At 61.3% G+C, this 14,004-nt stretch overlaps 2 protein-coding genes across 2 annotated transcripts in view; both read right to left on the reverse strand.

Moving 5' to 3' along the window:
- Nucleotides 1–738: 738 nt before the first annotated feature.
- Nucleotides 739–8,242, reverse strand: GAREM2 (GRB2 associated regulator of MAPK1 subtype 2). Its single transcript, XM_074820879.1, has 6 exons — nt 8,072–8,242; nt 6,328–6,468; nt 4,602–4,732; nt 2,583–3,683; nt 1,950–2,113; nt 739–1,822 (listed from the first exon to the last, which is right to left on the reverse strand). The coding sequence occupies exons 1-6, from the start codon at nt 8,181–8,183 to the stop codon at nt 946–948; spliced, it is 2,526 nt and encodes an 841-aa protein (XP_074676980.1). The 5' UTR covers nt 8,184–8,242; the 3' UTR covers nt 739–945.
- Nucleotides 8,243–10,289: 2,047 nt separating this feature from the next.
- The window catches only part of RAB10 (RAB10, member RAS oncogene family), a 51,477-nt gene continuing 47,762 nt past the window's right edge, over nt 10,290–14,004 (reverse strand). Inside the window, exon 6 of the mRNA XM_074820405.1 lies at nt 10,290–13,316. Within this exon, the coding sequence (XP_074676506.1) occupies nt 13,233–13,316 (84 nt within the window). The 3' untranslated portion in view covers nt 10,290–13,232. The remainder of the gene's footprint in view (nt 13,317–14,004) is intronic.

Here is a 14,004-nt window from a genome sequence, read left to right on the forward strand (position 1 = left end):
TCGCTTTTTGTCTGGCCCCGAGCGCTGCTCCTGGCAGATGGACCCGCCTGTAATTGCACATCGAGCAGCCAAAGGCCAGAAGGGTCCCCCGTGGGGAGAGCTCAGCTTAAACTAAAAGGCTTTAAATCTCTGGGCACCTGTCACTGATTTTGGAGCTGGCCTGGCCCCCATCTCCCCCCTTGTCTCCCCGGTGTCTCCCCAGGCTCCAACCTCCTTCCTGCACCCTGGCAGGGCTTGGCCTGGGAGTTGGGCCCTGCTGCTCCTTTCCTGTCACGTCTGTGCTCATTTCTCGAGGCTACCACGACAAAATTGTGGAAAAAAACACCATTCTGGGGGAGGAACAGGGGTTGGTAACCAACCTCCAGCCCTCCTGGGGTGGGGGGGGAGGGACTGTGAGATGGTGGTCTGGCCCCAAACCCTGCTCTTGCTGTGGCCCCACCGAGCTTTGGGGAGCTCGGGGGGGGCTGTGGGGCACCTCATGGTGGGGTAGGGGGAGTGGCAATGCCAGGTCTCTGCTTCCCCTCCCTGGGTGCTGTCAAGCGGGGGAGCTTCCTTCAGGGCCCCAAAATCACCCTGGGGTGCAGGCAGCCCCCAGAGCAACACTTGTCCTTTGGGGGGACCATATATCCCTTCCCAAGAGGCAGGAAGGGGGTGCCAGGATGGGAGCAACCCCCAGAGCCTCCTTTCCCCACCCCGCCACCCCCCCTCCTCCCCAAGCAAAGGGGCTTCTGCAGCGGCTCGTTTTTCTCCCGTACATTTATTGTGCTAATCCACAAGGATTAAGTTAAACCAGTCAACGCAAACTCTATTTTCCAGCCCATTTGGGCCAAAATTACCGTCCAGTGTTAAAATGGAAAGGGGCGGGGGGGGGGGGGCGGCCTAGGGCTGAGCTATTGGGGTGGAGGAAAGGGAGCCCCGGTCCAGGGGGTCCCCCCCAGCGTGGGGTTAGATTTTGGGGCGCCAGCCCTTGATGAACTGCATGATCTTCTTCACCTGGAGCTTGGTGAGGCGGAAGTCGTCGGCCAGGATCTCCTCGCTGAGCTGCACGAAGATGCTGCCGTCGATGCGCTCGCGGGCGAAGAAGCTGACGACGTCCTCGGAGAGGCCGATGAAACGCAGGCACTTGGAAACCTCCTCCAGCGAAAGGGCCGAGAGGTCGGCGGGGGGGAGCCAGGGCGACCCGTCCCCACTGGGGCGGGGGGCGGCAGCCGGCGGGGTCCCCCCGTCCCCCCCGCGAACCGCCGGCGGCACCTCAATGACGCCCTGCGCCAGGTAGAGGCGGGTGACGCCGCCCTCGGCCCCGCGCAGGACAGCGGGCGAGAGCGGGGCCGCCCCCCGGATGACGATGCTGTCCCCCTCGAAACCTTTCGGGGGGCGAGGGGGGGCCGCTGGCTCCTCCACAGGGGTGAAGGGCTCTGGGGAGGAGGAAGAGGACGAGGGGGCCACCGGGGCTGAAGGCGGTTTGGGCCACTCCGAGCTCTCCGGCCACTCGGCCGGGCCAGCGAAGGGGTTGAGCGCCCCAAAAGGGGCGAAGCGTTTTTGGGGGTGCGGGGGCTTGAGGCGGGGGCAGCTGCGGAAGGGCTTCAGGGGGGGCTCGGCCCCCGGCGTCGAGCAGCCGCTCCCCGCCCCGGCACCCGCCTCGACGTAGGCCCAAGGGTCCGACCAGGAGCTCGGGGCGGGTTGGGGGGCGGGGGGCAAGGCCGTGGGGGGCAGCGGGCGCCCGGGGGGGTCCCCGGCTTTGCAGTCACCCCAAGTGCAGGGGTAGCAGTACAGGGAGTAGGCGTCGGGCGAGGGCGAACCGCTGCCACTCCGCGGGACCGACCTGCCGCAGGGAGGAAGGGCAGCGTCACCATCTTCCCGGTGATGCGTCTCTGTGTCCCCCCCAGCCCCACCCTGGGGTGTCAACCCACCCCTCCCATAATGTCCCCAGCCACCCCCGAGCCACTCACCCGTCGTGGAGCCCCGAGGAGTAGTAGGAGAGGCTGGGGCTGGGCGAGGGCGCGGGTGCCAGCCTCGGGCAGCGCAGGGGGGCTGGGGGGCTGCAGGGGACCGGGGGGCGGCTGCCCCGGGGTGGCACGGGGGGGGCGTTCAGCAGCCGGCACTCCTCCTTCACCTGGAAGGGGGGGGCGAGCGCTGTCAGACACACCCCACCTCCAAAAGTCACCCGTGTCAGGGGATCTGCCCCCAGGACCCCACGGATGGAGGGGGCGATGTGGGGGGGCAACCAGCCCTGATCGAGCCACTGAGCTTGGGGCAAAAACAGGGACCCCTCAGGGAATTGCGTACCCCATGGTGTGGGGAGCCCAAAATATTTGGGTACCACATGACGAGCCTGAAATTTTGGGGACACACCCCCCCCCACCCCCCAATGGTGCAGGGGAGCCCCTGACTTTAGAGAGCCACAGTGCGGGGGAGCCCGGAGGATTTGGGTACCCCCCAGGTGCTGGGAAGCCCAAGGTACCCCATGGTGCAGAGAGCCCGGGGGACCCTCCCTGGAGATGGGGAGCTACCCCACCACCTCGCCGCTGGCCAGGGCGGCTGCCGGGACCCCGGGGTGTCCTTCCCTGGACTGTGGCTCTTACCGCCTCCGATTTGGGTGGCACAGGAGGTGGGGTGTCCCCACGGGGTCCATCCCCGGGGACGCCGGGGCGGTGCGGGGAGCCCAGCGGGGTGAGCACCCCGAAAGAGCCGAGGTCCTGCCGGCCGCCACCCCCCTCGCAGCAGCCCTCGGCGCCAGGGTTGCTCCAAAGCTCCTCGTAGGGAATCTCCAACGGCTCCTGAGTCCTGAACTCGGGCTCGGCCCAGTCAGGCGTCACGTATTCCCGGTCGGCGTCGGGGAAATCGGGCAGTGGTGGGCGCGGGGTGCCCCCCGTGACGCCCCGCGGTCCCTGGCAGCGGGCGGGGGGCTCGCGGGTGCCGCAGGCGCAGAGGGAGAGTCGCTGGAGGGGCTGGTTGAGCTCCTCGTGGGCGCAGGCCGGCAGGCAGAGCCGTAAGCGCCGGGGGCTGGCACATTCCTCCGAAAAATCGGGCTTGGCCTCCCGCACGGCCCGCGAGTACTCGTCGGGGTTGAAGCGGTCGTGGCAATACGCAGCGCTGTCCCGCAGCAGCTTCTCCAGCTGCGGGTCACCGGCCAGTAGCCCCTCGGGCAACTGGAAGCGAGGCATGTCGGTCAACAGGAGGAAATGGAAAGGCACCAGCTCGTCCCGGCGGAGGATGCAGCAAAGCACCACCGTCTTGGAGATGATGCCGACCAACTTGTAGCAGTGGCCCTCGCGGATGGCGTGCAGGTCGTAGGGGTTGCGTGCCGGCCGGCTGGGCACGGCCACGTTGACCGGTAGCCGCACCTTCTCGATGATGCTGCGGATGGTGTGTTCGCCCTCCTGCAGGCGCAGCTCGAGGGGGCTGCGGGTGCTGAAGCGGCCCTTGCACTGGAAGGGGAGGCTGAGGCTCTCGTTGGTGCGGTGGTTCATGCAGATCAAACAGGGCATCTTGCCCTTCACCTGCCGGGCCCCCGCCGCCGGCCCGGCCTTGCCCAATTTCCGCAGGATGGTGTTGAAGCGCGACTTCTCCTTCACCGTCTTGGCGCAGAGGATCTCGGCTTGGCCCATCAGCGTCAGCTCGTCCCCCGCGTGCAGCGTGAAGTTGTACACCTCGCTGTCCTCGCTGAACTCCCCCGACACCACCTGCCCCGGCACGGCCCCGCCATGGGACCCCGCTGCCCCTGATGTCCCACCACCACCCTCTCGTGTGCCACCACCATCCCCTGATGTCCCACCACCAACCTTTGATGGCCCATCACCCCCCGCACTGGCCCACTGTTCTCTCCTGGTGTCCTACCACCATCCCCTGATGTCCCACCACCACCCCCGATGTCCCAACACCATCCCTCAATGTTCCACCACCATCCCTTGCTGTCCCACCATCCTCTCCTCATGTGCCACCACCGACCCTCACTTCCGCCCCCCACCCCCTCATTCCCACCACCTATCCCTGATGTCCCACAACTGACCCCCAATGTCCCACCACCACCACTAATGTCCAGCCACCATCCCTGATGTCCCCATGACCTACCTCTGATGTCCCACCACCACCCCTGATGTCCCACCACCATCCCCTGATGTCCCACCGTCCTCTCCTGATGTCCCACCACTACACCCAATGTCACCAACCCTTGACTGATGTCCCACCACTGACCACCCCCAATGTCTCACCACCTCTGATGTCCCACCACCATCCCTCAATGTCCCACCACCATCCCTTCCTGTCCCACCACCACCCCTGATGTCCCACCACCATCCCCTGATGTCCCACCGTCCTCTCCTGATGTCCCACCACTACACCCAATGTCACCAACCCTTGACTGATGTCCCACCACTGACCACCCCCAATGTCTCACCACCATCCTTGATGTCCCACCACCATCCATCAATGTCCCACCACCATCCCTTGCTGGTCCACTGCCCTCCCCTAATATCCCACCACTGTCTCCTGAGGTCCTACCACCACCCCCTGCTCCCTCACCCCCACTCCCTGACATTCACCTCCTGTCCCACCACTGTCCCCAGCTGTCCCCCACCGTCCCCTGCTGCCCCCATACGGACCTTCACGCTGAAGGTGATGGCCTCCATGACGAAGACGCGGTCTGGGAAGATGCTGGCCACCTCCTCCACGCTGTTGAAGTACTGCACGGGCTCACGGAGGTCCCGGTCCTGGTCCAGCAGCTTGAACTTCCCTGTGTCGACCAACCAAACCCTCGGTGGTGAGAGCTTGGCCCCAGGGACCTGCTGTGACCCACCTTTGGGGGGGGGGGGGGGTGGGCAGCCATCCTTGAGGACAGCCCCCCATTTGGAGGGGGGGAAGGATAATTTCTGTGGGCTGCAAGGGGACACCAGCACAGCCCCCACACCTGTACCCCACACATGCAGCATCGAGGTGGGGTGGGGGAAGTACAAAGCCCCAGACACTGGAGGTGTCTGCAGGGACCCCCCCCAAAGCAGCCACAGAAATGCCTCGTGGGTGGAGGAACCCACCTGGAGCAGAGCCAGCAGAGCAGCCAACACCACAGGGAGCCCCCGTTGCCCCCCAAAACCTGACCCCAGCCCCACCGAGGCCCCATGACACCCCTCCACAAGCTCTACCCCACACCGCGGGTGGGAGACCCACTGGGGAGGGGACCCGGGGAGGGGAGTGGGGGCTTGGTGGCAGCGGAGGCTCAGGCAGGAGTGGGGAGCGAGGCAGGGGGGCCGCGGCTGGCAGCGAAACTGCCGCCCTTGGCATCGGCTTGCCGGGGACAGACCTGAGGGGAATATTAATCCCCTGCCGTGCCCGCACCAGCCGCCCCCACCGCTGCCACCCCCCGAGCCCAGCGCCTGGGCAGGGTCCCGGAGACACCGGAGTCGGTCAAGGCTGGAGTCGGGGGCAGTCCCACATGCCGGGGGGGGTCAGCTCGGGCACAGCCGAGCCCCCCGAAGCCAGTTAATCCACTGCCCGGCCCTCTCCTCTTCGTCGGCCCCCGCCTTGGGACGGGTGATTAACCCCTCCCCCGCTCCATTTCCCATTATTTATTTATTAGCAGGACTCATTACCGACATGGCGAGCACTTAGAGGGGTCATTAAGGCTTTTGCTACGGCAGCCGCCGGCATCTCGGCCCCTTCATCTGCATCACCAGCCCCGACCCCCTTCCCACCCCTGGCCCCATCCCCATCCTCATCCCATTCCTGTTTCCATTTCTATCCCCATCCCTGTCTCCATCCTCATCTTTGTCCCACCCCTGTCCCCATCTTCATCCCATCCCTGTCCCCATCTCTATCCCTGTCTCATCCTCATCCTCAACCTCATCCCATCCCTGTCCCCATCTTCATCCCATCCCATCTCCATCCCCATCCTCATCCCAACTTCATCCTTGTCCCCATCCCTATCACCAGCCTCATCTTAATCCCATTGCTGTCCCTATCCTCATCCCATCCCATAATATGCCATCCCATCCCATCCCATCCCATCCCATCCCATCCCATCCCATCCCATCCCATCCCATCCCATCCCATTCCATCCCTGTTCCTATCCCCATCCCATCCCTGTCTCCATCCCATCCCCACCCCATCCCATAATACCCCACCCCATGTCCCCATCCCTCTCCCACCCTCACCCCCATCAAGGGGGGGGGGGGGGGAGGCGCCAGACAACAGCCCCCAAACCATCCCCTCCCCTCAACTGGACCCTACTGGAGCATCCCCAATCCCCCACCCCCCCAAGCTTTGGGGGAGGCATCCCAGCTCCCCCGCCCCAGGGGGACCCCTAACCCCACCCCCCCACCCCCCCCCCCTCACCTGGGTACTGCAGCGGGATGTTGATTTTGGGCCCGATGACGTAGTGACCTTCCTCCAGGCCGTGGGCTGTCACCGTCGTCCACTGCCGGCAGGAGTGGACCAACAGCACGTCCTGGGCACTCACCCCCTCCACGCGCTCGCCTGACATTTTGGGACACACACACACACACACACACACACACACACACAGGGCTGTCACCAGCCCCAGGACCCCCCCCCACAGCCCCCCCCCCCAGTGTCTGGACAGACGGACGGACGAGCAGGTGCCCGCTGCCAAGAGCTGCCAGTTGCCCAGGAAACAATTTCTTTGTCCCCCCTGAAAAGCTGCAGCCGCCACAAACAACAACTTTATTGAGACCACAGGGCACCCCCCACCCCCCCCCAAAACCCCCTCAGCCCCACCCCCCTCCGCTGCACCCCACGTCCCTGACACCCACCCCCAGCTTGGCCCCCAGGACCCACCCTGCTCCGGAGGGACAGACCCTGCTCGGGGTGGGGGGGGAAAGCCACCCTGGGGTGACCCTGTGCACCCCTGGGGTGGGGAGTCACAGCCACCACCCCCACCCCCCCACCCCTCCCCCCGCCCCTTCAGCCAGGCTGTGTCCCCGGGGGGGGGACACACACCGGTGGCTCTGAGCCCCCACCAAGGGTGACGGGGGCAACCCACACCCGGTCCCATGGCTGGGGGGGACCCCCGCACCCCCCCACTCACCCACACCGCCCTCCGCCCCCCCCCACCATGTCCCACCTGGCCGTTCAACCTCCCTCCCTCCTCCTCCTTCCTCCAGCCTCCCTCCCTTCTCCTGCTCCCTCCAGCCTTCCTCCCTCCCTCCTCCTCCTCACCCCTCCAGTCTGCCCTTCTCCCTGCTCCCTCCAGCCTTCCTCCCTCCTCTTCCCTCTAGCCTCCCTCCCGCTTCCCTCTGCCCTTTCTCCCGCGTCTCCATCACTCTAGCCTTCCTCCCTCCTCTTCCTCCTCACTCTCAAGCCGTCCTCCTCCTCGTCCCTCCGCCTTCCACCCCTCCCTTCAGCCTTCCTCCCTCCTTCCTCACCTCTCCAGCCTTCCTCTCTCCCTCTTCCCCATCACTCCAGCCTCCCTCCCTCCCTCGTCCTCGTCCCTCCAGCCTTCCTCCCTCCTCTTTCCCATCCCGCTAGCCTTCCTTCCTCCTCCTCCTCCTCGCTTCAAGCCTTCCTCCCTCTTCCCCATCCCTCTGCCCTCCACCCCTCCCTCCTCCTTCCAGCCTTCCTCCCTCCCTCACCTCTCCATCCTCCCTCCCTCCGTCCTCCCCATCTCTCTAGCTTCCCTCCCTCCTCCTCATCCTCCCTCCCTCCTCTTCACTCTCAAGCCTTCCTCCCTCCCTCCTCCCCATCACTCCAGCCTCCCGCCCTCCCTCCTCCTCGTCGCCCCGTCCTTCCTCCCTCCCTCCTCCTCCTCACTCTCAAGCCTTCCTCCCTCCTCGTCCCTCCTCCCTCCACCCCTCCCTTCACCCTCCCTCCTCCTCGTCCCCCAGCCTTCCTCCCTCCTTCCTCCTCACCTCTCCATCCTCCCTCCCTCCTCCCCATCACTCCAGCCTCCCTCCCTCCCTCTTTCTCGCCCCCCAGCCTTCCTCCCTCCCTCCTTCTCCTCCTCCCCATCCCTCCAGCCTCCCTCCCTCCTCCTCCTCGTCCCTCCAGCCTTCCTCTCCCCCTGACTACTCCCCCTCCCTCCCTCCCTCCCCAGCCCCCCCCGCGCCCCCTCCCCGCTCACCCTGCCCCAGACAGACGAGGGTGGGCAACCGGCACTGGCTGACGATCGCATCGAGGGGCAGCGCCGCGGGGCTCCAGCGGAGCCGGGCCAGCCCCGCCGCCAGCTTCTCCATCGCATCCCGGCTCAGGCCGGCCCCGGGCCGCGGGGGGGGGGCGGCCGCACCGGCCTCCAGCGCCGCCGCCGGGGCCGGGGCCGGGGCCGGGGCCGGGGGCGGGGGGGGGGGAGGCGGCGGGGGGAGCGGGGCACAGCCGGGAGCCGCCCCCCGCCCGCCCTCGGCCCCTCCTGCCCGCCCGCCCCGACAGGCGGGACCCCCCCCCCCACCCCACCGCCCCCCTCAACCTCCCCGAGGGGGCGGGGGGAGGCGGCGGCGGGTGGGGACCCCCCCCGGAGAGACACCCCCCTCCCCTTGGCTGGGGACCCCCCGAGGCGGGGGGGGGACACACACGCTGCCCCCGGCGGAGCGGAGCCGCCCCCAGGAGACGCTGCTGACCCGGGGTGGGGGGGCTGCTCAGCCCCGGGGTACCGGGGGGCTCGGCTCCCTTGGGGGGGTCGAGCAGGGCGGGGGGAGCCGCTGCCTCCCCCCCCTAAGGAGACACCAGGGCTGGAAGGGCCGAGACGCGGGTGGGGGCTGCGGGGGGGCGTGTTGGGGGGGTGGGGACGACGACACCCCGATCGCCCGGCGGGGACCCCCGGCACAGACCCGAGGCCCAGGGAGCGGGGACCCCCCGGCAGGGCCATCCCCATCGCACGGAGCGGGGACCCCGCACCCTGGGGGGGGCTCACGGGCACCCCGAGCTGGGGACGCCGGGCCCGGGGGGGGCCCCGCACCCCCGTAAGGCGCTGGGGACACGCTCGCTCACAGCCACGAAGCCGTTTCGGGGTCCCCGCGGGTGCTGCGGTGCGGAGCTGAGGACACCGCACCCCCCCCAGCCACCCCCCCAGGGTGGTCAGAGACCCGGGAGGAGGAGGATGAAGGAGCAGAGGAAGCAGCAAGCGGCCGACGGGGCCAGTGTCCAGCCCTGGGGACGTGCCACTGCGCGCTGGGGTCTGTCACCCGGCTGTCACCCGGCTGTGTCCCCCCCCCCCCATCCCGAGCACCCCCAGGCTGCAGCCGGAGCCCCCGGCGATGGGTGCTGGAGACCCCGACCCCTCCTCGAGGGCCTGACTCAGCGCAGGGGTGGGGTCCTGGTGCGGGTTGGAGAGGTGGGGGACACACACACACCCCCAAAGGTGCCATCAGAGCAGCAGCGGGGTCCTCCGGGGGAAAGCCCACGTGTGGGGACATAAAAAACCTGCCAGAAGCAGGAATGGGGACAGAGCAGGGACAGGGATGGAGCAGGGATGGGAAAGGATCAGGGATGAGGATGGAGCAGGGATGGGGATGAAGCGGGAACAGGGATGGAGCAGGGATGGGAATGGGGATGGAGCAGCGACAAGGAAGGAGCAGGGACAGGGATGGGGACAGCCAGGGTGACACAGCAGAGGAGGGCGACGGGGAAAAGACTCCGGACTCACTGACAGGGATGACACCGACACGGGGACACCAAGAGCTGCCGGACAGTGCCGGTGTCCGTGGGGGAAGGTCCCTGCCGGGTCCCTGAGTCCCCCCGGGGGCACAAATGCCACCACCAAGGTCATGGGCACGACTGGAAGCGCTGCCCCGACCCCGCGGTGCCTCGACCACAGTGATGGAGTCGCTGGGGGGATCGGGGGTGGCCTCGTCCCCCTGCGAGGGGCACGGGAGGGGACCGCAAGTGGCCGATGGGGACAGCCCGAGCTCTCATGGGGGGTGACATCCCCACCCAGGGGTGCTCCCAAGGGCTGGGGGAGCCCCCGGGGGGGCAGCAGAGGGGTCAGGGAAGGGCATCGGCTCAGGGCTGCTGGCACAGGGCGGCCGCTTTCCCCACACTGAGGAGCTGGGCGGTGTCACAGCCCCCAAGCCGGGGTACTCCCACGCCAAGGGGATGCTTCGCCCCATCCTGCCTTTCGGAAACACCAACCTAAAGCTTTGCTGTAGAAAAGACAGAAATGAGGAGTTCTAGCACCAGGCAAATCCTTTCTCAGAAGTTGAGAGTGGCAGCGGCCCGGCCAAGCGCTCAGATGAGGCTCAGGGGGGACGCGGTGGCCCCTGGGAGAAGGTGGGGGGCCAGGGCTCGGCCCTCTGCCCCCACCCAGGGCCTGGGAAAAGGGAATTTAATGGGGCCGAGGAAGTAACCAATGCAAGTTTATAAAAGCTTTTATTTGCTCTTGGTACGACCAAGAATGGGACAGTGATCTTTTATACAATTTGATACAGTAAGTGGTACAAAAGAATGTGTTTTAAATAAAAAGCCAGAGTGGAGTAGCAAAAATATTAAAAGATTAAGTAAAAAATTGTAGGCATGGGAATTAATCCTAGACCTTAAGTTGATGCTGTTTTTCCACCGTCCAAGGCCGAGAGGAGGAAGCGCCGCTTTGCCCCCTGCCCCGCCCCAGCAGCTCCCCGGGGCAGCGGTTGGACACACTTGTAGGACAGATTCAACCTCGGGTTTTAGTTTATCAGGACCAATTTAATCGAGTTAGATATTTTTTTTTTTTTTTTTCCTGTGACAAAAAGGTAGCGCCGAGTCCTCCGTGGTGGCTAAAGCCCAGCCTGGGGCTGGAGCAGGGACAGCTGCGTTCGCATCCTTTTCTAGGCTGGCCTTAGGCTTTATTCCACGCCCAGGGCTGGGGAGGGGGTGTCTTCCAAGTAGAGGTTTCACAAGCAGTTAGTTCGCTAGCTAGCAGGAAGTTTAGATACCAGCAGAAATAAAAGTACTGCAAATTCCTCCAACATGATTATTATGACTATATTTTTTTTTTTCCCTGTCTTTTAGCATCGACTCCCTGTCGCTCACTCCTCCTCGGCTGGGCCTTGCACTCCACAACGCAAAACAAAGCCAAGCCCCGCGGTTAAAATTCATGGTTTTTATGTGAACAGAAGTAGACCGTCTAGAAATATTTCAGTTTATTACGTGGGTAAGGAGAGGAGGAAGGGGAGGCGGTGGCTAGGAGCAGCAGCAAGGGGCCTGCTCTCTACCTGTTGGCTCGCAAGGAACACAGCGTCTACAAAGGGATTTACACAGAGGGAGCCAAGCCCCTGGCAGCAAATAAAAAGCTCACGTTTAAAACAAGGATTATACAAAAAAAAACAAACAAAAAAAAAACCAAAACCAAACCACCTTGATGTCTATTTCTCCATTTTTCCCTTTTTTGATCATGTTAGAAAGTGCAGGTTTAACCAAAAGTAGCCGTAACTCTATTTACAGCGCTGGGCGCGACGGAGGCGGCTGATCCGCCCGTCCCCGCGTCCTGCCCCAGCCCGGCGGCCACTCGACAGGGAAGGGTTAACACACACGGAGACAAAATGCCAGAATACAGAGGGAAAGGGGAGACACCTCGGTTCAAGTTACTACCGGGGAAGCCGTTCAAAACTAGATGTCAAAACACCGTCATTTCGTTACAATTAAACCAGCGTTATTTACTACTTTAATTCTTTACCGGAGACAGTCCGAAACCCAAGCGGACAAGAGCGAGGCACAAACTTGTCCAACTAAGGGAGACCGGGAGGCCTGGGGAGGAAGAAGCATCTATTTAAAATATCTTTCAGTCCTCGGGGGGAGCAGCTCTCCGAGGGGGGGTTTAAACGCAAGTGAAGGTACAAAGGCTCCCGCGGTCGGTCCTTCCCCGCTCCCTGCCGGAAGGGAGGAAGCTGCGGGCACCGGAGCAACCCCCGCAGCCGCTGGAAAAGCAAAATTAATCCCCGGGGGAGCTCAGGAGCCCGCCCGGGATCCCCCGCCGCGTCCCCGCAGCGCAGGACCGAGAGCAAGGCTGACCCCGGTCCCAGCGCCGCCGCCGTTACCACGGGGAAAATGGAAAGTTTGCAGGGAGGTAATAAATTAAACTGCCAACATTTTTTTTTTCTCCCTTTTCGTGTTTTTTTTTTTTTTTTTTTTTTTAAATCTAGTTTCACTCAGCCTTTTGCTAGGCTACCGAACCACTGGTTGGAGGGGCTAATGGGAAGAGAGAACTTAAAAGTTCATGTTAACTGCTGTCAGTTTGGGAACTGCATGTTATATTCATACACATAAAGTAGACAACCACATCACCCTCCATAGAAAACTAGTGCATGCAAATAACTCTTCCATATCATAAAACCCAACGGCTATGCAGGAGGAGAGAGAAGATATACTAGTGAACTGACATTGCCTAGAGGGAAATTAGTAGGTATCGTCAACATTTTTACCTTGAAAGCTAAATCAGTGCTTTGTATTAAATTTTTGGCAAACATACCACGTTGCCATCCTTTTAATTAACACATCACACCATGAAGAAATGCAAATAAAAGCAGCATGCAGGCAAAAGGAAAGAGCTGCGAGTGAGGAAAAAAAAGAAAAATGGCAGCAGAAACAGTTCTGAATGGCTAGATCACCAAAAAGGAGACACAGCAGATTAAATGTCTTTTTTTTTTTTTTTTTTTTTTTTTGCACCACCCTTTGTCCTCGATGCATTACACCAACAATCACAGAAAGCAATCACAAAAGAGTTCAGTATTTTAAAATGGTCAAGTATGGATGGTAGGTCTCCTGCACATGCTTCCACCAGAAGAGGAGAAAAGGAAAAAAAGTGAAAACAAAAGTTCCTTTCCACATAAGGCACAGGACAAAATAAACCCCATTCACAGACTCAAGGCGAAAATGAGTGTTTTCCTGGCTCTTTGATGCATCTAGAGAATACAGTGACTCAAGCACATTATCCATGACAGAAAATTCCACTGTTGTACAAAATAAATTGTTAATTCTAACTTTTATTCTTATACAATTTGCAGAATAGAGTTGAATATGATTGCTATTGGTTTTAATGTCAGGAGGAACGGGACTATAATACAACCAAAACGTAGTGGTAAGTTGAGCAGGTACATTAAAAAAAAAAAAAAAAATGAAGTCACGGAGATGATTTTCCTATACACATGGTTGAGAAAATTATAGTACGCAAGCTGTCCTAAACGGAAAAACAAAGGGAGACAGGAGCTTGTTAAGATGAGGAACAAAACATTGGTTTAAGGTTAAAAACAGGCAGAGTGGTTTGTTTTGCAGCGAGAAAAAAGGGGCGGTGGATGGCGATTGGTGATATAGGAGAATGTTCAGCAACACTTGCTCTTCCAGCCTGTCACCCCACCTCCACTGCTGATATCTACATTTTCACTGTTGGGCTCTTTTACAGGGGTCTGCAAGGAAACAAGTAAAAAGAGTTAGATGACTCTCAAGATATTCTGCAGTAAAGTATTCAGAGCGGAAGAGAGAGCGGCTTGCAAGACGACTGGCATCACTGAATAATATTATGAATAAACTAGGGACAATGAGCCCCTCAGAAATGTAGGGAATCCTCCTCCCCCTCCAGCAAAAGCAGACAAAACCATTTTAAGTTTTGTTTTAAATAAACAACAACCGGAAATCTGGGGGGGGAAAAAAAAAAACAACAACTTTTGAACTTGGACCACCCCAAAGTAAACTAAAACTATTTCTAGATCCTGCTCTTAGAACTGACACTCGGACTTTGGTGGAGTAAGTAAATCACAGCGTACACCCAACACAAGCTGAAGTTAAATTATGTGAACTAACGACCTTAGAAAACCACGGAGTAATTTATGGATAAAGAGGGGTTGTTCAACAGCATCTGCCTTCCAGTTAACCAGGACACCAGTTTCCGAGGCAGCAGGCAAAGCAGGCTCGCCTGCGTCATGGGATGTAAACTTGGTGAGACCAAAGCAACAATCAGAGTCAAGTGGGTTTGATGCGATGCTAACATCTCCTTTCAGCTGTTCAGAAACCAACCCAAACGTTCATGAGAATGCTGCTGGTTAGCCTCTGTATTCCTTTTCTTATTTTTTTTTTCCCCACAGCCTTGCAAAAGCA

This window comes from Strix aluco, chromosome 3, assembly GCF_031877795.1.
Source record: "Strix aluco isolate bStrAlu1 chromosome 3, bStrAlu1.hap1, whole genome shotgun sequence".
Taxonomy (NCBI): domain Eukaryota; kingdom Metazoa; phylum Chordata; class Aves; order Strigiformes; family Strigidae; genus Strix; species Strix aluco.

Coding starts and splice junctions, on each gene's coding strand:
- GAREM2 (XM_074820879.1), bottom strand. CDS start 8,183: ATGGAGAAGCTGGCGGCGGGGCTGGCCCGGCTCCGCTGGAGCCCCGCG. Junction 2,114..2,582: donor TGCCACCCAAATCGGAGGCG/GTAAGAGCCACA, acceptor CCCCCCTTCCAG/GTGAAGGAGGAGTGCCGGCT. Junction 1,823..1,949: donor TCCTCGGGGCTCCACGACGG/GTGAGTGGCTCG, acceptor TCCCTGCGGCAG/GTCGGTCCCGCGGAGTGGCA.